The sequence below is a fragment of the Aedes albopictus genome, chromosome 1 (genome assembly GCF_035046485.1).
Source record: "Aedes albopictus strain Foshan chromosome 1, AalbF5, whole genome shotgun sequence".
Lineage (NCBI taxonomy): Eukaryota > Metazoa > Arthropoda > Insecta > Diptera > Culicidae > Aedes > Aedes albopictus.
This window is the reverse complement of record NC_085136.1, coordinates 229,688,157-229,715,492: the sequence shown is the minus strand read 5'-3', so window position 1 is coordinate 229,715,492 and position 27,336 is coordinate 229,688,157. Positions and strand designations below refer to the sequence as shown.

The following is a 27,336-nucleotide window of genomic DNA, read 5'->3' as shown; positions in this document are numbered from 1 at the left end:
CTGTAACTAGTATTTAACCCAGTTAGGAACTACTTATTCTTGAACAATTAACTTAAGCGTTTCTTTTTAATTTTTGAGGCAGTTCAAATGCAAATCAATACTAGAATAAGATTGCCATGCATAAGATAAAACAGGAGAGGTGGAGGTGGAAGCACCCCCCCCCCTTTCGATGCAAATTTGACCCCCCTCCTCCCATTTTTCAAACGTTAAATAAGAGTATTGTTTTATCGATCACGTATTTTGGTGAAGAATTGTTCATCTACCAAGAGCCCCCCCCCCCTCCAACTTATCTGACTCCCCCCCCCCCTACTGTAATATTTGTTCAAACTCGTCTAAAGGTTACTTTTTTAATATGCTTCTATTATTTTACTGAACACATATAAACACCGATAACTAAGTTGAAGATTTGTCTCCATTTTTTATACTGCAGGAGTGAATATACTGCTAAATAGAACATCATTTTGATTGATAAATTTCCATCACAAATTTTATTAATTAAGTTTCAAGAGACATTTTCCTGTCCAGGTGACATCATTCCATATAACTTTTTGGGAATAGTAAACATTTTAGATTCACTTTCACGATTTTTGAGAGCATGGCCAATCAAATTCACCATATTTGAAACGTTATGTCTATATGCAGTTTTTATATAGTGTCAACTTTACCGCCATACATAACATTGTTTCCAAATTCCAAATAAGCGTCGCGCCAATCGTTATTTTATTTTTCAAAGCATTTCTTGCGTGAGCCTTTTGCCATTGTAAAAATATTGTGCTACGTACTTCAACTTTTGAAGTACAGTAGACGTTCGATAACTGCAACATGTTTACGTTTCATCTAACGAATGAAATTCGATAACTGCAAAAACTGGTAGATGTCATAGAACTGTCAGTTGCTGCAGAATGCTGCCAATGTGCATTTGAAAAACATCACATTGCAGCAAAAGTGCATGAGAAAAACATCGCATCGCTGTTGACATTTCATTATGAGGGATAGCGGTGCGATAACTGCAAAATTGTTGCTCTTAGCGGACTTGCAGTTAAAAAGCATTGCAGTTATAGCGTTTGCACTGAGCGAACGTCTACTGTAGTCGTTCTACCTTAGCAAGATCAATATTATATTTTGCCTTGATATATTCAAATACTTTTGTTGCATTGACTATTTGAGAATTTTTTAGATCTAAAATAAAACGACAGTTAAACAGACGTCTCACTCTACTCAGTTCCCATCGTTTCCCTTTTTAACGTAGTTAGCATTGGGGGATTATGTTTTCGTGATGATGATTTTTATCGCATTTTGTGCCAAGTGATACGTCTGTTTGTCTGTGGTAACACGATGCTCCTATGTTCCATTTTACCACAAACAATTATTTTCATATTTGTTTTCGTTGAATTAACTTCTGTGCTATATTCACGTTGCTAGCGTTTAATTTGAAAACGAATTTATAAATTGAAAATATTATCCTCGTCTTTTAAATACAAGTAGGTAGTTTTTAGTAAAATTAATATATAAGATGTGGTGTTTCTTTCCCTGTTGCTAAATATGTATTGAAAATATAAACAAGATTTTCGTGAACAAAAGAAGTATTTCAGTCCAGATGGGTTCATACAGTTTATGTATGGAACGATAATTTTCGGTCAGTTTTTACCCATTTTTAACATAAAAATAATTAAGTGTGTAACAGTTTTAGACTTAATTTTAAAATTAACAGTTTCACCTTTGAAGCACTGTTTAATTTGTACGATTTTTTTTGTATGTGCTCTCATAATCAATAATCATAGTTAACCAAAAAATAACAAAAAAAATCAATTTTTCGGGCTTGGGTCAAAATGACGCTCATCCGCAGCTATCCGCAGCTGGATTCGCGTTCCGCAGATACTATAGACCCCAAACTAAATTGTGGAGGCGGTCTCTTGAGACTGCTCGACCCTGCTTGTTAGATATAGACCAACTTAGGCAAAAAATGTTGTTTTTGTCAATAATTACCCATTTTTTACTAATTTCAATTAACCGTGTAACCCCAACAACACACTCATTTTAAAGTTCAGACAATAACATTTCCAACGGAGGATTAAAATCCAAATTTAAACCGTTTCTTCACTGAGAAAACTGCATTTGTTTAAAATGCATTTTTTCTACAATTTTCACTATTTTTCTAAGTCTGATATCTGTGGCGCAATGAGTTTCCATCACAGAGGGCTGAAATTTTGGGAATCTAGGTTTGAACTATCTGGCTCTCAAATGGTATATAAGACACGTCATTCAAAGCAAGTAAATTTTTCGATTTTTGGCCACCACTTTCCCCATAGTGCATTGCTGCCAAGGCTTGTCCTGTCTCGCTCGGTCCCACCTACCAGCATGTACTTTGTCTTAGCCGCATTCACCACCAGTCCGACCTGTGCTGCTTCACGTTTCAGGCGGGTGTACTGTTCTGCCACCGTTCCAAATGTTCTAGCAATAATATCCATGTCATCCGCAAAACAGACAAATTGGCTGGATTTCGTGAAGATCGTACCCCGGCTGTTGAGCCCGGCTCGTCGCATCACACCTTCCAGGGCGATGTTGAATAGTAGGCAGGAAAGTCCATCACCTTGTCGTAGTCCCCGTCGAGATTCAAATGAACTGGATAGTTCACCCGAAATCCTTACGCTGTTCTGCACACCGTCCATCGTTGCATCGTTCCCAGCGTTATTGTAGAGTTTTTCGTACGTATTTTTTTGGTTTTGCTACCCAACAGCATAGAAAGGGTAGGATATGACGAAGCATATTTTTTCTTGGTATCCTACACACTTAGTCGAGCTTGGCTAATTTTCATTCTTTTGCCGAGATCCGCACAGTCGAGTGCTCGGCAACTTAAATTTAACTGAAATATCGGCAAAAAATCAATTTATGCCGCCTGGCATCACACTTCAAACGTCAAGTGTTTAGCCAAATTTCAGCAAATGAACTGTAACCGAGATTTGCACAGCCGATCTTGGCATTCTGTTTTAAGTGTGTAGGTCATCCAAACTGTTCTTGAGTTTCGACCCTAAAGTCTACGCGTGAAACGATAACTTCTATAATTATACAAAGCTACGATATGTTATCAATCATGTCCAGTGAGTCTTCTGAAAGTTCAAACGACAGTATCAGATCAATCGGGATATCCTAGGTCATCTTAACTGCTCTTGAGTTAAGATCCTAAAGTCTACGTGTGGAACGGCTGTTCCCATAGCAACTCATACATTGTGCATTTCCGAAACGTGAACAATCTGGGTATTTTTTTCACAAATCATCCCCAAAGGTGAGTGATAAAAGCAGTCCTTAACGAAGTTCAGCGCCTCATGTGAAAATCTCTTTTTGCAATTTCTCATCGTAAAAGGCTGTTTTACCTCACGCAAATCTGACAGGAAAAGGCCTTCTTTGCCACACCAAATTAACAGTACTGTAATTATTCATTACAGCACTGATTTGCGTTGCGTAATGCACCATTACAGCACTGTTTTCAGTTTTGGTCAACTTCTTGATGCTTTCTGGACGCAGTTTTGAAAAATTGTTACAACTGCACAGTATAACCTATTATGATCAGATTTTCTTAAACATTGGCTATGAACATAAGGGTTCAGTTTGACGAAAAAATTCAGTTGAAAACTATCCTCAAGGGTAATTTTTGAAATTGCAAAAAAACGTTGTACGCAACTCGGTGCAGAACTCGATTTTCCAGCACTCGTCGTAATTATCCAACTCGGCAAGCCTCGTTGGATAAATGTACGACTCGTGCTGTAAAAATTGTCATTCTGCACCTTGTTGCGTAAACTACTATTTTAGTTTACTTATGTTACATCCGGTGTTTGGTAAAGTTAGGCTTGACTTGTCACAGAAGAATCACGACAGCGCTGGCTTATGTTTCGCAGAAGTTACTCTGCCCTAATTCTAACAAATAAAAACTTACTTGCTAGAAGTAAGTCACAGCGACCTCTGCATAACAAAAATCTGCGCCACCGTGACTCTCCTGTAACAAGTGTGTTACTTGGGTGTATTGAAGTTTAGGGAAATATCTCAAATGCATTGTGGAATTGCTCTGAGTTTCACAGAAGTTCACGAATCTGGGTGAGTTAGACTATCAGTAGGTCGGTTCCAGAGGCACGTTATCCTCCATTTGGGAAATTTGTGGTTAGACTAGGTGATGCAACTTTTTATAGCACAAATGATGACTACAACGAATGCAGATTTCAAAAAATGAGTTTCATAAAAGTTTTAAATACCTTAATTGTTTCAAAGGAACAGAACGATACCTTCTAGTTTTCGAAGGAAATTGTGTAATCCATGAAAGATTGACAGACCTAAATTATCACAAATCTATCATGAAGAGGCCCTTACTATCTAAAACAAAATCACCTCATGTTACAGTTATGTTAAATACGGTGGATCCAATGCTACTTAACGTACTGGCAAAAGCTACTATCACAAGTGTGGACCTCAGGTTATGGTTTCCGAAATGGTTAGGTTGATCATGAAATGCCAAAGAGATTACAGATTACAGTTGGATGTGTAATGTTGGGGTCTCCAGTTAGCCTAGTGGTTAGGGCTATGGATCGCCAATCCGGAGACGGTGGGTTCGATTCCCGATCCGTTCGGGAAAATTTTCTCTATTCTCTGGGCACAGTGTGTTCACAATGTACAAATTCATGCAATGGCAGGCAAAGTTAATTAATAATTAATAACTGTGGGAGCCAAAATCTTTTAGGCCAATTAGTCTTTCGTCAATCATGCTGAAAGTGATGGAAAAAATCATAGATTACTACATCAAATCAAAATATTTATTAACGATTCCATTGAGTAAAAACCAATTTGCGTATCAGCACGGAAAGTCGACAATAACAGCACTCCATACACTGGTAACAAAAGTTGAGAAAACTTTTAAGTCTAAGGAGATCTTGTTAGCTACATTTCTTGATGTAGAAGGAGCCTTTGACAATGCTTCTCATAATTCAATGAAAAAAGCGATGATCAAGCGTAACTTTGATATGTGCATAGTGAATTGGATTTTTGGAATGTTACAAAAACGAGAAATAACTTGTAATTATGGTAATTCAACAACTGTGGTTAGGACTGTGAAAGGTTGTCCACAGGGAGGTGTTCTTTCACCTCTATTGCGGTCGTTACTAGTTGACGAACTAATATCGAATCTAATATGAGCTTCAAAGGTTTTGAAATAATCGGATTTGCAGATGATATAGTAATTATAGTACGTGGTAAATTTGAACAAGTAATTAGAGACAGACTGCAGTATGCTCTAAAATTGACTTCAGCGTGGTGTAAAAATGAAGGGTTATCAGTAAACTCTCTTAAAACTGCTATCATTCCGTTTACACGAAGAAGGAAGTACAAAATACCAGATATTTACTTGGATGGATCAAAAATTTCGCTCTGTCTAAAGGTTAAATATTTGGGAGTAATTCTTGACAACAAACTAAATTGGAACTCGCACATTGATCAAATATTAAATAAGGCTACGAACGCATTATGGGTAAGCAAGAAAACTTTTGGAAATAAATGGGGACTTAAGCCAAAAATGATCCATTGGATCTATACGGCAATTGTAAGGCCCAGAATAACATATGCAGCTTTGATTTGGTGGCCGAAAACTGAAGTTAAGTACATCCAAAAAAAGTTGCAAAAACTACAAAGACTTGCTACAACTTCTATCACAGGAGCTATTCGTAGTACGCCTACAAAAGCATTGGATGCAATGCTACATATTCTACCGCTACATTTGTTTGTACAGTTTGAAGCTGAGAAAAACGCACTAAGATTGAAAAGAACATAAAATTGGTTTGCTGGAGATCTTAGGGGTCATATTAGTATTTTGAAAAGTTTTAAAATCAATACTCTAGTTACACATGAAGACTGGATGGAGAGGCAGTATAACTTTGAACGACTATTCGATGTGATTTTTCCGAATCGTGTTGAATGGGAATCAGGGGGGGCCTAATATTCGTTCAGGTTCAGTAAGTTTCTTTACAGATGGCTCCAAAATGGGTGACAATGTTGGAGCTGGTGTCAGTGGCCCTGGAATTAGTTTATCAATATCTATGGGCAGATGGCCAACTGTATTTCAAGCAGAAATACAGGCGATTATTGAATGTGCCTATATTTGTTTAAAACGTAACTATAGAAATGCAAACATATGTATCTTTTCTGATAGTCAAGCTGCATTAAAAACGTTAAAATCTTTTACGTGTACTTCTGAATTAGTTTGGGAATGCATTCAATTACTACAGAAGGTATCTAAAAAATGTTCAGTAAACCTTTTCTGGGTACCTGGGCACTGTGGAATTGAAGGTAATGAAAAAGCAGACAGCAAGACTTGGGTCATCAACTTCTTTCCTAGGTCCAGAGCCATTTTGTGGGGCCGCAGAATGTACCTTCAAAATGGAATTAAAGAACTGTGAAAAGAAGATGATTGATGATACCTGGCAAAAACGACAACAGCACGACAATCGAAACGATGTATAGTACCTAACAAAATTATAACTCAAAAACTTCTCAGCCTGTCAAAAAAAGACTTGAATACTTTTTGTGGTCTTATAACAGGGCACTGTGCAAGTAAATACCATTTGAAACAACTATGTATACTCGAAGATGATACCTGTCGCTTCTGTAATAGGGACAAGGAAGATTCTGAACATTTGTTATGTTCCTGTGAAGCACTTTTCCAACAAAGATGCACATTTTTCGATAAAGGTTTTATAAAACCATCAGATGTATGGATGACTTCTCCTAGCAAGGTAATACATTTCATTCGATCTGTTATACCGTACTGGGATAATGCCTACCGTCAGCAAGTGGAAATCACTCAAACTCATAGTGCTATGACACACTGATATGGGCAAAAACATTAAAACGGGGCCGTCCACAATAGATCAAAAAACTGGTCGCAGTGGAAAATGTACCCAACAGGAAAAAAAACTGTGGGAGTGCTCTAATTGTAAGAACACTGAGTTGACAAGAGGCAGGCCAAGTCCCACTGGGGACGTAGATCCATAAAGAAGAAGAAGAAGAAGAAGTGTATTGTTACAGTTAATTGTGAGAATAACTACTGTAACTGTCAAGAGCTAAACTTCAAGACAGTTTGGACGCCCCTAATGTTCCAAAAGTTCATAATAATATTCTTCAGGTTGGTCCAGTAACCGTGGTTGATTATGCAACATTACTCAGTATATTAGATATGGCTGATGTTACGAATGTAGACCTGGAGTTCTGAACTCCAAAGTAGTTTGGCTGACCTGGAATATAGTATCTCTAAATGATATTTGAGATTTCAATAGCTTCACGGATCCCAGCAGATTATGCAATGCTATAATTTATGATGAAAACACATGAAATTGTTCTTGTAGACTTGAAAGACTTCATTATGGGACAGTTTGGACGACTCTGAATGTCCCAATGGTTTATACCTAAGCAGCACACAAGTCACAAAGAAGTGTCGATAGCGCAGTTTGGTTGATTGTACAGGAACTACATCCATGTAATTCTAACTCAAAGGCAGAATAACTTGAAAATGTATCGTGTCCAACCAAAAACCTGCGCTGTCGACACTCCTTTGTGACTTGTGTGCTGCTTGAGTGTGCCTATTTCGCCATAGTGTACCAGTTATGGCAACTCCCATAAGGAATGCATGTAAATAGTGCGAAGTGGAACCCAAATTAACAAATGTGTCCATAACTGGTACAGGGTTCCTATCATTGGCACACGCCCTAATAAATACTAAAAGTAGTTTTGGCTCCGTTTTTATATTTTTCCTGTAAAGTATGAAGACTAATCATTCATTTGACTTATTGTTTACATTCGTCGGTCTTCTTCTTATTTTTGTAGAAATAGTTTTTCTTAGGTGGTGCGATAACTGGTACAGGCACCCTATCTAATAACATCAACTGGTCGGCGTTCAGTCAGAGTGGACTACGCGTTTTTTCGGGCAGGTAAAAATAGGCTGAGGAATTCGTTAAACCTGAACTTTTCGACGTTATTTTGATGCAGATGTGTCATTACATAAAATAACAATAGTATTTCTGAAAATAATATCAGAGATTTGAAGTTCCAAGTGCTTGCAGGACATTTTTTTTTTCTAAATCATTGAAAAACAGATGGTCCGGTCTGACTTAACGCCGGCCAATTAGGCTTCAGATTGGTCCAGTGACCGCGGTTGATTATGCAACATTAATCAATATAACATATATGGCTACTGTTATGAGTGTATACCTGAAGTTCTGAACTCCAAGGTAGTTTGGCTGATCTGGAATATCCCTACAGTGTCTACAGTGTCTATAGATGACATTGGCCCAGATCCTGGTCAACTTTTCTGAGATCATATTTAAGAGTTCAGCTGCGATATCATCCTTATATCAGCTGCTGGAGCTGGTTTGGAGCTAGTGAAAAGCATGTTTAATTTTCTCCCAGCATGCAAATCAGATCATTTCCGTCCTCCGCTGCACTGATGTAGTCGTTTCCTCCGTTGCCTTGCACTCCCGGCACAGCAAATTTATTTCCACGCACACCACTTCTTCCAAGCGGCGTTTTTTCTTCCAAAAGAGGTGGCTGTTGCTGTCGAAATCCGGCAATTTTTTGTTTGTTTTGCGGATAACATGGATATTACTGCAAGGACATTTGGAACGGTGACAGAACCATAGGTCGGACTAGTAATGAATGCGTCAAAAACATAGTACATGCTGGCTTGAGGAACCGCGGACGATAGGGTAAACCTAGGCAGTAGTGTTACGATAGACGGGGATGGTGGTGAAAAACTTCGTCTACCTCGGATCGGAAAATAACAACGTTAGCCGTGAAATACGAAGGCGCATCATCAGTGGAAGTCAAATCACTCTCGCACCAAATGCATTATGTAGGTTCTCTACGATCGCGAAACTTGGACTATGCTCGAAGAGGGCATGCAAGCACTCGAAGTGTTCGATCGTGGGGTGCTTAGGACCATCTTTGGTGGTGTGCTGAAGAACAGTGTGTGGCGGCGAAGGATGAACCACGAACTCGCTGCACCTGCTAGGAAAGATTGTTACGGGTATAAATATTTGTTACAATAATAAGACAGAATAATTGTTTAATGTGTTTAAAGTTCAATATTCATTCGTTCCTTGTGCTACATGTTGAATTTTAACTTGTAAATATTACCCTAGTATTAATTAACATTTATAGGGTTCTGGCAGGATAGAGGCCAATGAAGTGCAATCCTATTTCGCCGATGGGCGAGAATGACGGGCAACAACCCTGCAAAACTAGTACTCGCAAGAGATCCGGACGGTATCAGAAGGTCTGGAGGGCGGATGAGACGGAAAAACATATGGCGAGCGTTGGGCGACAGTCACGAACCGTGTATTACGCAGAAACATTGTTGATATAGTTTAGTTTAGTGAGCTTGAGTTTGGGCTTGATTGACCGCCCGCAGTTGCTACTCCAGTATCGCCAGATCAGTTACATTCACACAAGGGACCAATGAGATAGCTGCTTGGGACTAACAGACATCTTCAGTGTGTGAGCGTTGCTGGTCTTGTATTTTAGGCGACAATGGTGCCTACTTAATCAGGTTGCAGGTTAATGTGGGTAAGGGGAAGCAAGTGATGATTGCAATGGCTTGTTGCCAACATGCCGATGAGCCCTGTGGGCCTGCAAAAGGTCATGCGGATGTTAGTGTACTGGTTACTGTGAAGCGGCACAGTTCGCTTGGTTGCATAACTTGTAGGCGTGATATTATAGATGGACACACTGTGCTGTGATGAAAATTGGAAAGAGCACACTTAAAACAGAATGCCGAGCTGTGCAAATCTCGGTTAAAGTTCATTTGCTGAATCTCGGTTTAACACTTGACGTTTGAAGTTTGATGCCAGCGGCACCCATAGGTACTACTATGAATAAAATTGTTTTTTGCCGATAATCAGTTAAATTTAGTTTGCCGAGCACTCGGCTGTGCGGATCTCGGCAACAGAATGAAAATTAACCGATCTCAACTAATTGTGAGGGGAAGCTGCTTACGAATATACATTAGATATATAATAAGAGAGAGAAATTAGATTTAAAAAGATACAAAGTAGGGGGAAAGTGATGAATCAGGGATTGAACCCAGGAGCTTCTGCATATACATAAATCAGAAGCGATAGCCACTAGACCACCAAGCTCGTCATGATTATTCTGATCGGACCGGTCACATCTAAACTTTTTCCCGATGTTAGGGCTTTCTTTCAGATCCATCCACTTGACCACTGATTTGAGTTCATTTTTATAAGCTGAAGTTCAAGCATAGCATAACAGACAGAAAATCTAAAAAGTGACTCTTAGTGACCTTTACTATTTAATAGTCTGTATTACGAAAAGACAACAGTGTTGATATTGATATTAACACCCAACACGCGGCCTGCTGTCAAATTTTCATTCATAAAATGAGCGATCAGCTGATCCGAAACGTCTCGTAAAATGAGTCATAGCTAAATGTTACGCTTGACTTGCTTCATGATGATATGTTCATAAAGAAACACACAAATTTGAAGTGTTTTGAAAAAAGATTTTATTTTATTCATTCGTAAGTTAATAGAAATAGATAATGTCTGTAATGCATTGTTTTCTCAGCATGCCAGTCAAACGGATAATTTGTTGTTTCGATTACGGCATTGCCCTCATTTTTTTACTGTTGTTCTGAACATTGTGTTTTGAATTTATTTTTTTTTTTTTGTGGGTTTTTGCCTAATGGTTTCCAATTTCTCACCTTAGTGGTCATGGTTAACATGTTTTTTCTTCGGCCCACCAAAAATACGCAGCCATTCCAATCCCCGACTTCAACAGGGAGTTGATTGCACATATGTTTTCTATTGCGAGCAAAGCATTGTTTTTCGAATTATTGCACTGGATTTGAATTAGAGGACATAGGATTGGTATTTTTTCTGGTATTTTTAACAAACATGCGTTAGTTGTATATCAGTGTAATTACTTTTAATTCAACTAAAATATGTTTGTTTAGCACGCCAATTTGTCAACAGACCCGCCAATCGAGAAAAAAAATCTTTACTTTTCTTGTTATCAATATATATAACTAGTGTATTTCAAATTCCGATTTTTTGTTGTTATTCTTGAATTATGTTAATCCATAGTAAGTGTGTCTTCAACAACATTTCAATGACCTATTGATTACAAAAATGGAGCAAATCGAACGGCAAAGAAACCTGACATTGTATTATTTTGTTTGGCGAGACCAAATCTATCAAACTGATAGACGAAGAGCATTATCAACGGTGGTTCGTTAAAGGGGAGGGACACTTCGAATCAATATGGTATTTTTTTTTTGTTAATATAAATTACAATGGATAGTATAAAACGAAGTATGGGAGCAGTGCAATTCAATTTCGAAGATAAGTTTCCGACTCAACAACAGTATAGTGTATAGAAAAATTGGCTCCTAACCTAAGAATCTACGATAGTACTCTCTTTTTTTATCCATCCATTTTACTTACGGGTTTGCATGTACAATTAAATTTGGGGAAAAATTAGCTAGACATTCACGACATACGATATAATCTCTAACAGTGGCAATAAGTTTGTTAAATATCTATATGTTATACTCTCAACTGCCCACATACTCAAAAGCCCTATGACAAATAAAGGTTGGAAATTAATCTAAAACAAAATTTGCATTTGATGTAGCTCCCTCGCACTGGATGACCATTACATATTTTTGTAAGAGTGTTTGTGTGTTTGTATGAGTGTGTATAATAGTAGTAGTAATTGATGATGCTTTTGATTTGCATTAGCTTGTTTTCATGTTTATTCCATTAAGTACTTGCATCAAGTGATACTCCAATATTGGGTTTGTTTTCGATCAACGTGCTGGAAGTGGTCCGTGACAGTTAGAAGAGCCGCATGTTATCATTTTTATTATATTAAATATATTGCCTTAAGATTCGCATGTTAAAATAGTTAGCAATGCCTTTGAATTGCACACTTTTTATGGTACTTTTGGTTTATCTTGCGTCGTGTTTCATCTTCCGACTATTAGAACGCTAGAACAGAGAGAAAAAGGAATTTACCAATATAAATAAAACAATAAATAGATATCCGTAGATCCGTAGAACTACGGCAACCAAATGCACTGAAATTGTGTTTCTGTGTTACTTTTGGATTCAGTGGTTGATCTTGAGGGAAAAGCCATTTTCATCGTAAAACAAGCGCTCGTTTAGTTTTAAATCCTTCTCACACAAGACAGATATTATTCCCTATGCCTTTTCTTTCGTGTTAATACATTTTCATATTATAATAATAAGGAAAAATTTATAGTGAACAACATAGAAACAACTAAAAAAAATACAACGTTCGTGTTGTCCTGTTTTCATCAGATGCAACGTTCACATACACTCTTGCTTAGTATTTGTTTACTTAATAAATTAGATTCCTTCTTGCTAGAAAGTAAAAGTGTTTTTATGAATATATCAGTATATGCTTACAATTATGTGTGTACGTGTACGGGTGTGTGTGTGTATATGTGTTTGGGTGTATGTGTGTACCTTAGACATCGACGACCATCTTTTTGTGAATGTCGGTATTACCGACTACGGAACAAAACTCGTCGAACGAGATTTTGCCGTCCTCGTCCTTGTCGGCGAACACAATTGTCTTGTCAACTATCTGCTGCAACTGGGTGTCTTTCAGGTTGTTGCCCACCATCATTTTTAGCACCTGAAAGGAAAAAAAGACATATTTCAGAAGGAAAATCTAATGCACTTATCGTATGAAAAAATAATGCACTTATCGTATTGAAATTTGTTGAAAATTGATAATTTGGGTTTTCAATTTTAAATGAGCACGCGGGAAATGCACGGGTTCGATTCCTGGTCGGTCCAGGATCTTTTCGTAAAGGAAATTTCCTTGACTTCCTTGGGCATAGAGTATCTTCGTGCCTGCCACACGATATACGCGTGCAAAATGGTCATTGGCAGAGGAAGCTCTCAGTTAATAACTGTGGAAGTGCTCATAGAACACTAAGCTGAGAAGCAGGCTTTGTCCCAATGGAGGACGTTACGCTAAGAAGAGAGAGAGATCGGGAAATGTGAATGCTTAGGTGAAAGAGAATATGGAACAGAATGATATGCAGACGTTTTACGAAACTGTCAATGGCGTGCGAAGAAAAACTGCGCCTGCTCCCGTCATTTACAACGACCGCGATGGGAACTTGCTGACAGTCAAAACAATGGTGGCTGCCAGGTGGAGGGAGCACTTCGAGAAATTGTTGAACGATGGGAACGGAAGGGCAACAGACAGAATTCAAATCGACGATGACGGACAGGCTGTGGAACCTCCTCCAAAGCTTGATGAGGTGAAGACAGACATTAGAGGGTGGAGCTTATCAAGCTGATGTATAAATTCTTACGCGGTATTGTGTTGAAGATATGGGAGGAGAAAAAACTGCCTGCTAGTTGGTTGGATGGTCTCATTGGCCCTCTATACAAAAAAGGCATCGATTGCGATGCTTGAACTACAGAGTAATAAAACTTCTCACATCTCAGCATATTGAACGCAGTGGCTTAACTTCCTCAACAACAAGGAGGAAAAAAATAAAAAAAAAAAAAACAAAACGCTACTCATTTCATAATTTTTTCTGGGGCCGATTGAGGAGTTCTTCGTCGGCGAATATCATGCTGATTTTCGTGAGGGGCGATCAACGAAAAATAAAATGTTCAACCCGCGGCAGATGCTAGATAAATTTTGGGACTACAACTTGTAGACCCACCATCTGTTTATTGATTTCAAGGCTGCAGACGATTCAGAGAACATAAACGATTGAGCTTGAGCTTGAGCTTGATTGACCGCCCGTGGATGCTACTCCAGTATCGCCAGACCAGCTACACTCACACAAGGACCAATGAGATAACTGCCGGGGACTAGCAGGCATCTTCAGTGTGTGAGCGTTGGTGATCTTCTATTTTTAGGCGACAATGGCGCCTGCCACGTCAGGTTGCAGGTCAATGTGGGGAAGGGGTAAGGAAGTGATGATTGCAATCGTTTGTATCCACATCTGGCCGAATATACCTCTGCGCCAGCACAAACTCATGCGGATGTTGGAGTGTTGATGGGAATTGGTTGGCAGAAGGTTCACACATTGGTGTGTGGATACCAGGGGAAGGTGATAGAATAGACGAGTGCACCGATGAACCGAATTCATCGCGGTCCGAGAATTTTGACACTACAGCGGGGTCGTTCCCAATCAGAACTGTTCAATTCTAATTGGAAATCTTTCACTTCTGATTGGAAGCGACCCCGCTCTAGTGTCAAAATTCTCGGACCGCGATGAATTCAGTTCATCGGTGCACTCGTCTATTGTGTGTTTTTATTATTTTGAAGATGTGCGGCACAGTTCGCTTGATTGCATAACTTGTAGGCGTTTTCTAATAGGATTGTGACACTGTGCTGTGAAAGTTTGGAAGGAAGGGAAACGGCTTTTTCAACCCCGTTTCTGTTCTAGCGACGGCTTGTTTATATACATGGGTTGTATATGTAAGAGAGCAGAGAGAAAGTATATAGAAAGATACAAAGTAGGAGGAAAGGGACGGGCCAGGGATTGAACCCAGAACCTTCTGCATATAAATCAGAAGCGGTCGCCACTAGACCACCAAGCCCGTCTCGGATTCAGAGAACATAAACGATTTATGGAAAATTATGACTGAACGTGGTTTTCCGGCGAAGCTAATTATACTGATTCGGTGCGACGAATTAGACGAATCCGGGCTCAGATTTGCTCCAGCACGTCACAATTTTGATTGATTGATTGATTGATTTATCTTTATTTGAGAGACTTTCAGCCCTTGGCTGGTTCGTCTCTTTCTTGAGAAAGGTGAGCCAGAAGGGCTCACCTGATAAAAAGATACAGAGTCTGGCAATTACATTTCATTCGGGTGTGTGGGGGCCCAGAGGGGGTCCCCGGGGTCACAATTTTGAGCCATACCCCAATTTTTAGGGCAAAATATGCGATAATGGGCTTTTTTGACTGCAAGCCGTTAAGCATGGAAATATTTTTTTAAGCAATCAAAAGGTAAATTGATCAATTAACTTCTAAATGAACTACTCATGCAAAATATTGTGTTTCATCAAATCAAATTTGATAGATTTAAGCATTTTATGTTAGTAAGTAAACTTGCATGCAATTTTTGGAGGGTGACTTGTATGGGAAATATCGTACCTTACATTAATCGCTTAAAACTATCAAATTTGATCTGGTAAAACGAAATATTTTGCATGAGTCGTTAATATAATTCAGATGTTAATTGACCAATTTACCTTTTGGGTGTTTAAAAAAATATTTCTATGCATAAAGGCTGGCAGTCAAAAAAGCCTAAAATCGCATATTTTGCCCTATAAATTGAGGTATAGCTCAAAATTCTGACGTGCTGGAGCAAATCCGAGCCCGGATTCGGATTCAGCGGCCCAAAATCTGTCAGAGACACATAAGTTTGCTCTTGAGACAAAAAAATGTTGCGCTGTGTAAGGAGAGCTAGTGTGCAAAGGGGTGAACCATTGTCATGCGATCGGATATGCTCCTGGGCTTCGCGGGCGATATCGACATAGGTACTTAATCGTGACCGACCATCGGGCCGAGGAAGAAGCATTTATATATTTTTTAAGAGTAGGACTGCTAGGATTGGGCTAGGATTGGTACAGCAGGATTCAGGTAAATGTATCGCATGATATAAATCATATTTTAAAAATATGTAACTGTGGCGAGCGTATCACTAATTTGTAGCTTATTTGACGTACGATGTTAATATTATTTTATATTTCAGATTATCAACCGAAGAATCTAGTAATTCGACCAAATGCCAACAAGATGACGAGGATGAATTGGGCAGACAACTGATTCGAAGCAGTCTAACAATGGTGTGCCTGAACGTTAACCAAGCGTATCCTATGGAGTTTACCCTTCCACTAACAACACCCAAATTCCCGTGACACCTAGGCCTGAGAGATCGTAGAGTTGTCTACATTTTTCATAGGTGTCCAAAACTAACCATCCTTTCCCATTCCTCAGCAGTCGCAAGGACGCGGCCAGGACAGTGCTCGACCATTGGAGGATTGCGTCAGTCTTGTCTAAGAGTCAGAGATTAGTCCCAAATATTTGTGCTTTGGTTCGGACGGGAAGGAGGCAACCCTCATAACAGCGGTCTAGGACTGTACCACCTACGAATTTGTGCGACTCGCTTAATGCTAATGCTAATGCTAATGCTAAGGACTGCTAGGATTGGGCTTACGATCAACATCGCAAAAACCAAGTACATGATTTTTGGTGGTCAACATCGGTCCAGTTGTTGTGGTAACGAAACGAAAACATTGATTTTGTGGACGAATTTGTTTATCTTGGTATTGGTACCTACTATTGTATCGTGCGATAAGGGGAGTGTAGGGAATAAGAAAGACAGAGAGAGAAGACATGAATTAGGACATTGTTATTGTTAATTACATAGAGTTCGTGTATCTATTAACATTAAATATGTACTTAAATGCACAGCCTTACAAGAAAACATCAACGCGACATTTGAAGGGATAACTTGGCAGGCTTGTTGATAACTTGGGGTGTCCAGTTAGCCTTGTGGTAAGGCTATGGATCGCCAGTTTGGAGACGGCGGGTTCGATTCCCGTTCCGGTCGGAAAAATTTTCTCGACTCCCTGGACATAGTATATCATTGTACTTGCCTCACAATATACAAATTCATGCAATGGCAGGCAAAGGAAGCCCTTCAATTAATAACTGTGGAAATGCTCAAAGAACACTAAGTTGAAACGAGGCAGGCCAAGTCTCAGTGATGACGTAGAGCCAGAAAGAAGAAGAACTTGGCAGGCAAATAGATGACAGAGAGAAACAAAGAAAAGTGGCAGATTAAGGTACCCCGGGGCAAGTGAGAATCAGGGGCAAGTGGGAACATTAGCTATAATTCTTTAACAATCTATTTTTTAGACTAACATTCTTCTTGGAAGTCATAGGTAATTCTTCAACGGCTACTTTGAATACAAAAATAGTTATTGTTCCCACCACCAGGAGCGCTCACGTGCTATTGTTGTTGAAACGTCATTTTCAACTCGCGAGCTGAATTTTATGTGCTCTACTTAATTCGTCGTTTGTAAACAATTTATCGTTTAAAAAACATACTTTGTCGGTTTTAGGAAAATATATTGTGGTTTTTGGCAAAAAAGCTGCACTTTTGATTAGTTTTGTACTTTTAATATACTGGTCCCACTTGCCCCGTTGCTTTTTCATGCCTGGGGCAAGTGAGATCTGCGGAAGCAAACAAAAACACATCTCATATTATGGTCTCGTTTTGTCTAGGATTGGACGAGAATGGTACGGAACTACACTAAGAAAAGGCCTCCGGTGGCTTACAGCTAAACTTCCGTGGTTGAAGCGGTAAATGCCGTGAAGGATAATCGTCTATCCGTGTACAGTGCGGCAAAATACTACAACATCCCGAAAACTACATTGTTCAACCGTGTTAAAGGCAAGCGAGGCATGAAGAGTACCACAGGCGGTAGACCTACTGCCTTGCCGGCGAATATGGAAGCGAAGTTGGCATCAAAAATTAAGAGCGATGGGGGTTCGGACTGTCCAGCCAAGAAATCACCGTAGCCATAGGACGACACCTGAAGGAGATCGGAATGGAAACTCCGTTCAAAGATTCCACTCCTGGAAGTGACTATTTTGTGAACTTTATGCGACGAAATGGGCTCTCTCAAAAGAAGCCCCAGACAGGTAGCAAGAAAGAAAGGAGTTGATCCCTTCGCAATTGCCAACTATTTTGATATGCTCAAAGACATAATTCAGCAGATTCCACCAGAACGGATCTGCAACATGGATGAAACCAGCTTCTCTCTGGATCCCAGTCGCGTGAAAGTTGTAGGAGAAAAAGGAGAGGCCGCCCATAGAGTGATAGCCGGTCCAGGACGAGAGAACTATTCGGTACTGATGGGGGCTAATGCAGCAGGAGAAAAATTACCACAGCTTATCCTATTCAAGGCCAAGAATTTGTGGAGCTCTTGGCTTGCCAGCAAGGACAAGGAATATCCCGGGATGTCATATACCGCAACACAAAACGGCTGGATGGACACGGACACCTTCACCGAATATCTTTGTAACACTTTCCTCAAAAGCATTTCGAAGGAAAGACCGGTCGTTTTGGTTTACGATGGGCATACCTCCCATACATTCCTGGCACTCATTGAGAAAGCAATTGATGAAAATGTCGTGATTCTCAAGCTTCCTCCCCATACGAGCCAATGGATTTGTCTGTTTTCAAACCATTGAAACAGGAGTATGATAAGGCCGTCATTGAGTGGCAAAGGAAGCATTACGGAGTTAAAATACCGAAATCTAAATTTGCGGAAATCATTGCCACCGTGTGGTCCAAGTGTGATACAACAATTATCCATAGTGGCTTTCGCAAAGCGGATATTTTCCCGCTTTGTGCTGATGTTATTCCAGACAAAATGTACGATCCACGGGTACTGCAACGATTTAAGGTAAGCCGTGAGCCAGACAACACATCTCTTACTGCAGACGCATCGCAAACCGCTCCGAAAGTACCGACACCGAAAGGTTATCATCGAGGTCCAAGTCAGTCCGGATTCACCAGCATCTCTCTTCCCCGGGATGAAAATGTAAATCCTAACATCCAACACGTCAACGCAGTGTGGATCTTTTCAGAACGTTCGAAAGAGGAAAATTTGTTCGGGTGCTGAAGTAATCACATCAGACGAAGTTGTTCAGCGATTGAATTGAAGGCTAAGCGTGAGAAAGAGGAGGAAAAACTTGTGCCAAAAATCAAGCAAGAAGACCAAGAGAATGCACCCCAAGCAAAGAAAAAGGATAAAAAAGGTGATGCAACAACTTTGAAGCCACGAACCGTCAAACGAGCTAAACTTGAAGAACCCTCCATCAGTTCCGGAACATCGACCAAGAAGCGTACCAAACAGATTCGACTTGCTTTGTTCGATTCCTTTATTTTATAAATGATGTTTTTCTGAACTTGAATTCGTAAAAACAAACTGTTTTTTTGTTTTGTAACATTTATACAGTACTTCAATCAATAAAAAAAACAATGTTTTCAGTAAACTAATATTAAACTATAATACTTAATTTTGCTGCTGCTTTGTTCTTCTTCCTTGGCATAACGTCCTAACTTAGGCAGAGTTAGCTTCTGAGCTTTTCCGTAGTTATTAACCGATTGCTTTCATTGTTTATGGCCATCATATATTCCATTGGTGACACCCATTGACTACGTAACAAAAAATGATATTTTAATATCCTTCGTTATTTAATTTAATGCCGCTTTTTGGATAAAGTATGTATTTGTTTTACACTGGAGCCAGCCCTTATCGTACATTGCGTGAATATTAACGTTACGTAATTTGTGTACGATACCACAAAATTCTCAACATCTCTCTCCAACAATAATTGTTGATATAAGAATGTTCTGATTCGTGTTACCGTAAGCGCAGCAACTGTATTGAGCTTTTTGAATAGCAATTCTGAATAGGTCCCACTTGCCCCGTTCAACGTAACCAATTGAGTTTTGATACACTTTTTAATATCTGTATAATACATGGAATGTAAATATTTCTAAGCAGTTTTAGTGCACGTTTATATAAAGACATACAGGGTGTTAGGCTCCTGAGTGCAAACTTTTTAATGGGTGATAGAGGACCATAAATGGTGAAAAAAATTGTTCTACGCATATGGTCAAATCTCAACCGTTACGTAGTTATTGAACTCCCCATGTTTTTGACTCTTATTGCCTTAACTGGCTATAACTTTAAAATGGTCAAACTTATCGCAGTTTTTTTACCCTTACTTGAAAGATTACTGAATTTTCTATCAAATGGCATCTTTGAATCGATTGGTTTAGTTAAATAACTAAGTTTTCAAGAGCAGAATAGCTAAAAATAGTGTGTTTTAATTTGTTGATGTCAATTATCTTTGAAAAAATGCGTAATAATTTCAAATTCTTTCTTTGGCAAAATTGTGGCCCCTAATCCACTCTACAATTCGTTCTTTGACACGTAACTTCTAACTCTTATCGTTTTCTTGAAATTTTGATTTGAATGTGCGGCACAGTGCGCAAAAAAGTGCTTACCATGACGATTGCAAATTTATGATCTGAAATGCGACGTTTAAATCGAAATTGCAAGAAAACGATAAGAGATAGAAGTTTGATGTCAAAGAACGAATTGTAGAGTAGATTAGGGGCCACAACTTTGCCAAAGAAAGAATTTTAAATTATTACGCATTTTTCAAAGATAATTTACAAAAATTATTCAAAACACACTACTTTTGAGCTATTTGCTCTAGAAAATTTAGTTATTTAACTAAACCAATCGATTCAAAGATGCCATTTGATAGAAAATTCAATAATTTTTCGAATAAGGGTAAAAAAAAAACTGCGATAAGTTTGACCATTTTAAAGTTATAGCCAGTTAAGGCAATAAGAGTCAAAAACATGGGGAGTTCAATAACTACGTAACGGTTGAGATTTGACCAAGAGAATTATCGGACAAAAAAGACACAAAACAAGCAACAAAGAAGGCACGGCGATTTTTCTTTATCCCAACTGGTAGCAGATAATAAAAAGATCCCAATTTTTTTTTGTTGGGGACAAAACAGAAGCTGAATTTGTTGCGTACTTTTCAACTTGTGAATAATCGATTATTATTGACTCAAAATCGAAACTGTTTGATGGTAAGTAGGTATTAAACAGCGTTGCGGTATTTACCGACTCGAAGTTCCTTCTCGAAAATCGCAATACAAGGCTCAAAAATCACTAAACTCATGACGAACGACCTTTGTCCTATTTTGTTTAAGTTGGGACAAACCTATGTCGCAACGAATTCGGGTTGCAACATTGTCATTATTGTTGCGCGATGGATGAATTTTGATTCACTGATATTTTCCCAAAAAAACACGACAGTGGGAAAACGGATTGCGACTGCGAATCGGGCCTTTTTATTGGAGTTGCAACGCAGCTCAATGATCATCAAAGTAATCATTGAAAGTTTGTTAGTCAGTAAGTGTCATTAGAAATAAAACTTATTCCATGTTCAACCACAAATCAAGATAGACGTGTTTTTACTACTCCGGTACGGTTCACTTCGCTCGTATAAGCCAATAGGTTGTGGGCCCAGCCACACGAATCGGGACCGGTGAAGTTTTTGAAGATTTTTTCAACCGTCGGACAATTTTTTGAAGAAAATGGAGAAGTCGTTTGCGAAACTCAACGGGACCAACTACGACAACTGGAGTTTTCGTATGAAGCTACTCTTGTTGAAGGAAGGAAGTTGGATGGCCGTGAACGATCCCAAACCCGAACCCGTAACTGCTGCCTGGAAATCGAAGGACGAGCAAGCGCTGGCGACAATTGGACTGGCCGTGGATGACAACCAGTTGGTCCACATCAGGAAGGCTAAATCCGCTGCCGAAGCTTGGGAGACTCTGGAGAAGTTTCACGTCAAAAGGACGCTCAGCACGAAGGTTTCAGTTATGCGGAAAATTTGTCGACTGCGTCTGGAGAAGAACGGAAACATGGAGGAACACATTTCAAGCCTGACAGAACTTTTTGAGAAGCTGAACGATCTGCAACCTGAAAAAATTCTCGACGATCAGTGGCTGGTATCAATCCTCTTCAGCAGCCTACCGGACGAATATGAGACCCTGGTTACCGCTCTGGAAGCAAGGCCGGAAGAAGATCTCACACTGAACCTGGTGAAAGGGAAGCTGATCGATGAATGGCAAAAGCGAGAGCAACGTTTCAAGACTGAAGATACCTCCGAAACCGCTTTGCAAGTCGGGAGAAAGAGTGCTGGTGACCGGTGCTACTTTTGCAAGAAACCGGGTCACCAGAAGATCGATTGCGAGAAGTTCAAGGCTTGGAAGGCTGAGAAAAATAAACAACCGAGGATCACCAAGAAACAGAAAGCGAACACTGTGGTGCAGGATGACGACACAGAGGAGAACTGGGCGTTTTGGACCGGAAATATGATGAAGCATGAGGACAAGTGGATTCTGGATTCTGGAGCAACGTGCCATATCTCAAACCGTCGCGAGTTCTTCGACACCCTGGATGAAACGGTTCTGGAAGCTGTTTGGGTTGCTAACGGGATGAAGGCTGAATCCAAAGGTCGTGGATCTGGAAAGATTGTAGTGTTGGATGGTGCAGGCAACCGCCGAGTGATAATGCTGGAAGCAGTGCTGTATGTACCTGACATGAAGTCGAACCTTATATCCGTCAAGCGACTGGTGAAAAAGGGATTCAGTGTGACGTTCGATGAAACCGGAGCGAAAATTATCAGAAGCGGAACGATCGGTGCAGTTGCTGAGTTTGAACGAGGTTTGTTTGTAATGAAGCAATGCAACGAGTCTGCGTCGTTGGTGACTTCGGCTAGCGAGTGTATCCATGTCTGGCATCGGCGGCTAGGCCATCGAGATTGCGATGCAGTTTTGAAGCTCAAAGATTTGGCGCTTGGAGTGTCTGTGAAGGCGTGTAGCTGCAAGGAAATTTGTGAAGCGTGCATTCAAGGTAAAATGAACAGAAGCCCTTTTCCGAAGACATCTGAAAGTCAAACGTCAGCAGTAATGGATCTGGTCCATACCGATATTTGCGGACCGATGCGGACTAGTACCATTGGGGGACGAAAATATTTCTTGACATTCATCGATGACTACAGCAGATACACGGTAGTCTACATCCTGCGGAACAAATCAGAAGCCCTGGAGAAACTGGAGGAATACGTAGAGATGGCGAAAACACAGTTCGGCAAGAAACCGAAGGTAATTCGTTCCGATAATGGAGGTGAGTACACTGGCAAACGTGTGAGATCATTTCTGAAGCGGAACGGGATTCTTGGCCAGTTTACTGCTCCATACACCCCTCAACAAAATGGAGTTGCGGAAAGAAAAAATAGGCACTTGGTGGAAATGGCCCGATGTATGCTGATAGATGCCAAGATGGACCATCGTTTCTGGGGAGAAGCCATCGTAACAGCAAATTACCTGCAGAATCGTCTACCTTCTCGCTCGATCTCTGGTACACCATATGAGCGATGGTTTGGCAAGAAACCGAATTTGGGACACATTCAACGATTTGGAGTGGATGCGTACTGCCATGTTCCGAACGAGAAACGAGGAAAGCTGGACAGCAAAGCAACCAAGCTCAAGTTTGTTGGATACAGTGAAGTCTCCAAGGCATACCGGCTAGTGGATCCAAGAAGCGGAAAAATCACGGTGAGTCGCGATGTCAAGTTCCTGGACAGTTGCCTACCAACGGATGGTGTGGACTTCGAAGAGCTCGTGATTCCTTCACCAAGCGTGCGTGTTGAGGACGTTCGACAGGATGATCAAGTTACCGATCCGAATGCTGGAGAGTCCGATGATGATGACGAGTGGGGCGATCCTGAAAACAACGAAGGGACACCGGATGACGTAGGAAAAGTCGAGCCTGTAACCCGACGATCCGAAAGAATAAATCAAGGAAAACCACCGGAAAGGTACGTGTGCATAGCTGGTCCATTGATTCAGGAGGAGCCGAAGACATTCAAGGAGGCAATATCCTGTCCGGAAAGTATCCAGTGGAGAAAGGCAATGGAGGATGAACTCAATTCGATGGACTGCAATGAAACATGGGACCTGGTTGACCTGCCCAGAGGAAGGCGTGCTATCGGCTGCAAATGGGTATTCAAGATGAAGCACGACAAGAACGGCGAGGTAATCCGGCACAAGGCAAGGTTAGTAGCTCAAGGTTTTAGCCAGCGATATGGAGCCGACTATGACGAAGTGTTTGCTCCCGTAGTCCGCCAAACAACCTTCCGTACCCTGATGTCTGTAGCGGCCAAGAAACGAATGGTGGTCAAGCAGTACGATGTGAAGACGGCGTTTCTATACGGCAACCTTGAGGAGGAGATATTTATGAGGCAGCCGCCTGGATATGCTGTAGCAGGTATGGAGAACAAGGTTTGCCGACTGAAGAAAAGCATATATGGTTTGAAGCAGGCTGCACGTTCGTGGAACCAACGACTGCATGAAGTGTTAGAGGAAGCTGGATTTCGTAGATGTGAGTCGGATCCGTGCTTATACAAGAAAGAAGTTAATGGAAAATGGTGTTACATACTGGTCTACGTCGATGATCTAGTTGTAGCAAGCGAAGATGAGCAAATTATCAAACCCCTGGAACTGGCCTTGAGGAAGAATTTTGAAATCAGCAGTCTCGGAGACATCCAGTGGTACCTGGGAATTGAAGTGGAGCGAGATGAAGCAGGAGACTTCTACCTTTGTCAACGAAAATACATCAGTGAAGTTGTGAAATCCACTGGGCTAGATGATGCGAAATCGTCCAACATTCCGTTAGATCCCGGTTATGGTAAGAATGATGACAAGCAGATCCCTCTCCCAGACAACAAGCAGTACCAGAAGCTAGTAGGACAACTTTTGTACATCGCAGTGAATACTCGACCTGATATTGCTGCAGCAATCGCCATCATGAGCCGAAAGATAACTGCTCCCACTCAGCAAGATTGGACGGAGTTGAAGCGTATGGTCCGGTATCTTAAGGGAACGATTAACGTAAAGCTCAGACTGAGCAAAATGGACGATCATTCAGGACTGATAGGATACGCGGATGCAGACTGGGCGGAAAATCGCGAGGACCGAAAATCGAATAGCGGATTCATCTTCAAGTTCAACGGAGGAACACTATCTTGGGCATGCCGTAAGCAGACATGTGTGTCACTATCGACAGCTGAAGCAGAATTTGTGTCACTTTCTGAAGCCTCACAAGAAGCAATCTGGCTGCAGCGGTTACTGAAAGACTTAGGTGAAGATCAACCAACCATTACAATAAATGAGGATAATCAAAGCTGCCTCAAAATGCTGGATTCCGATAAGTTCAGCAATCGAACCAAACACATAGCAACAAGATTCCACTTTGCCAAGGATTTGAAGCAGACTGGAACAATCAATTACGTTTATTGCCCCACTGAACTGATGCTTGCTGATTTGATGACCAAACCACTCTCCCGAGTTCGTGTTGAGACCCTACGTAAGAAATGCGGATTAGAATAGCAGCGTTGAGGAGGAGTATTGGAGTTGCAACGCAGCTCAATGATCATCAAAGTAATCATTGAAAGTTTGTTAGTCAGTAAGTGTCATTAGAAATAAAACTTATTCCATGTTCAACCACAAATCAAGATAGACGTGTTTTTACTACTCCGGTACGGTTCACTTCGCTCGTATAAGCCAATACTTTTTTGGTCTGCAAACCTTGGCGAAGTCCCGTAGGCTGCGCACGGAGCCAAAACTTGCGTTGTACAAGACTCTGATTCTTCCGGTCACTTTATACGACCATGAATAGTGAACGTTGAGAGAAGTTGATCGGAGAGCCTTTGAAGTCTATGAACGTAAGCTGCTACGAGCAATGCTCGGCGGTACACTGGAGGACGGTACCCAACTAGTCACGCTGCTCAAGTCGTAATGCATGCATAAATACAGTGTAAATAAAGTGAGTACATATTACTCTTTATGTATAATTGAAGATGAGTAAAAGTGGGATAGGGCCGCAATATAGTTGCATTGTAGCTAATACCTACCATTTTGGCTTTATTGGGACGCTTGTCCACTTCAACCTTGACTTCAACCCTCGAATCTTCGACCACCTTTAGCGACACCACCTTCACGCTGTGTATAAAAAGCGTGTACTCCGTATACTCAGTACACGACACGAGCGTCTGCTTTACGGCTTGAGCAGCCTGATTACTTGGGAAGTAGATTGATACAGTGAAATTAATAAAACACGGCAAGCTGCGGTGGGCAGGACACGTAGCTTGTATGCCAGAGAAACGACAAGCTAAAGCCATATTCAACAGAGAACCAGGAAGGGAAGGAGCTTCGTGGAAAGCCTCGCACACGTTAGCTTTTTGCAGTTGTAGAGGGCCTAATGGCTCTAAATGTTCATGTCGACGGGAAGCAGGACCTAGACCTTATTCCAGCTTTATTCGGCGTAGACTCACCGCTACAAGTTGTAGCCTATCAAGTATCATGTAAGTAAAGTATGTCAAAAATGAACATATAATCGTTAAACGTTGCCTTATCCGTGGGATGGGAAATAAAGGGTTGAAATCATTCATCAAACAGGTGTTACTAACACAAATCCTGCCAAAGCGAAGAAAGCAGGTAGGCTAGTTTCAGATGACTGACTTGCAATCAAAAACAAGGAAAACAAACAACAAACACTAACCGCACTTTATATTTATAGAATCGTTCAGATTCTCACCCAGCCCACATCACGTGCGCCTGATCCCTGAATAATCTTTGCAAAAAAAATCACAACGAACGGTACTGTTTTCAGAGTAGAAGCCGTGCATGAGTTTTGAGTATGGTTTGCATAGTGCGAACATTACTCAGCAGTCGTTCTACACTGCCACCACCGGCTCTGTACCAGCGCAAAATAGTAGCATCTGTCGCGACTAAACTAATTTTAGCGCACCCCATTGGTTGATACGAGCGCGTGCCTGTATCTCGTCGTGCCCCTCCCAAACCCGTTCCCTTACTCACCTGAAACAATTCCCCGTTGGAGATGAAGCCATCGTTATCCATGTCGTATATTCGGAAGGCGAACTTCAGTTTCGACAGCTTATCGCCCTTGACACTGAACTGCGAGACGCCCTGGATGAACTCCTTGAAATCGACCTCGCCGTTTCCGTCCGCATCGAAGATGTCTATAACGCGTTGCACCAGGGGATTTTGCTGCAGCTCCGGCAGGGACATGAACTCGTCGATGCTCAACGCGCCCGAATTGTCCAGGTCAAGCTTTTTGAAGCGTTTTCCCAAACGACGGATCTCATCGGCATCAACTGGAATAGAGGAAAAGCATTGGGTAGAATGTTAGATTGACGTACACAACACAAAAGCTACAGTAGTTCAAGCTGCCTGGACCCATGGTTTCGCACTTGTAATTTCGGCATTTGTAACTTTTTTTTTCACCAGGAATTTCGCTGGCATTTTTAAAGGAATTCATCCAGTAGAGCCCTTCTATGGATTTCACAAAGAAATTGTCCATCTTCAAATATTACTCCAGAGTTGTTTCCAAACCAGTTAGCCCAGTGGTTAAGGCTATGGATCGCCAATCCCGAGACGGTGGGTTCAATTCCCGTTTCGGTCGGGAAAATTTTCTCGACTCCCTGGGCACAGTGTATCATTGTACTTGTGTACATAATATACAAATTCATGCAATGGCAGGCAAAGAAAGCCCTTCTAATTGAACTGTGGAAGTGCTCAAAGAA

The 27,336-nt window shown here is 40.7% G+C and overlaps 1 protein-coding gene across 2 annotated transcripts in view; it reads right to left on the bottom strand.

Annotated features, from left to right (window-relative positions):
- Positions 1–10,528: 10,528 nt before the first annotated feature.
- LOC109429778 (calcineurin subunit B type 2) overlaps positions 10,529–27,336 on the bottom strand; it is a 37,448-nt gene continuing 20,640 nt past the window's right edge. Inside the window, exons 3-5 of one of the 2 annotated variants that reach the window (XM_029870861.2) lie at positions 26,609–26,907; positions 12,540–12,711; positions 10,529–12,434 (exon numbers count right to left, since the gene is read on the bottom strand). In XM_029870861.2, coding sequence (XP_029726721.1) covers positions 12,541–12,711; positions 26,609–26,907 — 470 coding nt within the window. In that variant the 3' untranslated portion in view covers positions 10,529–12,434; position 12,540. The remainder of the gene's footprint in view (positions 12,435–12,539; positions 12,712–26,608; positions 26,908–27,336) is intronic. The other variant, XM_029870862.2, reaches the window with a different exon arrangement.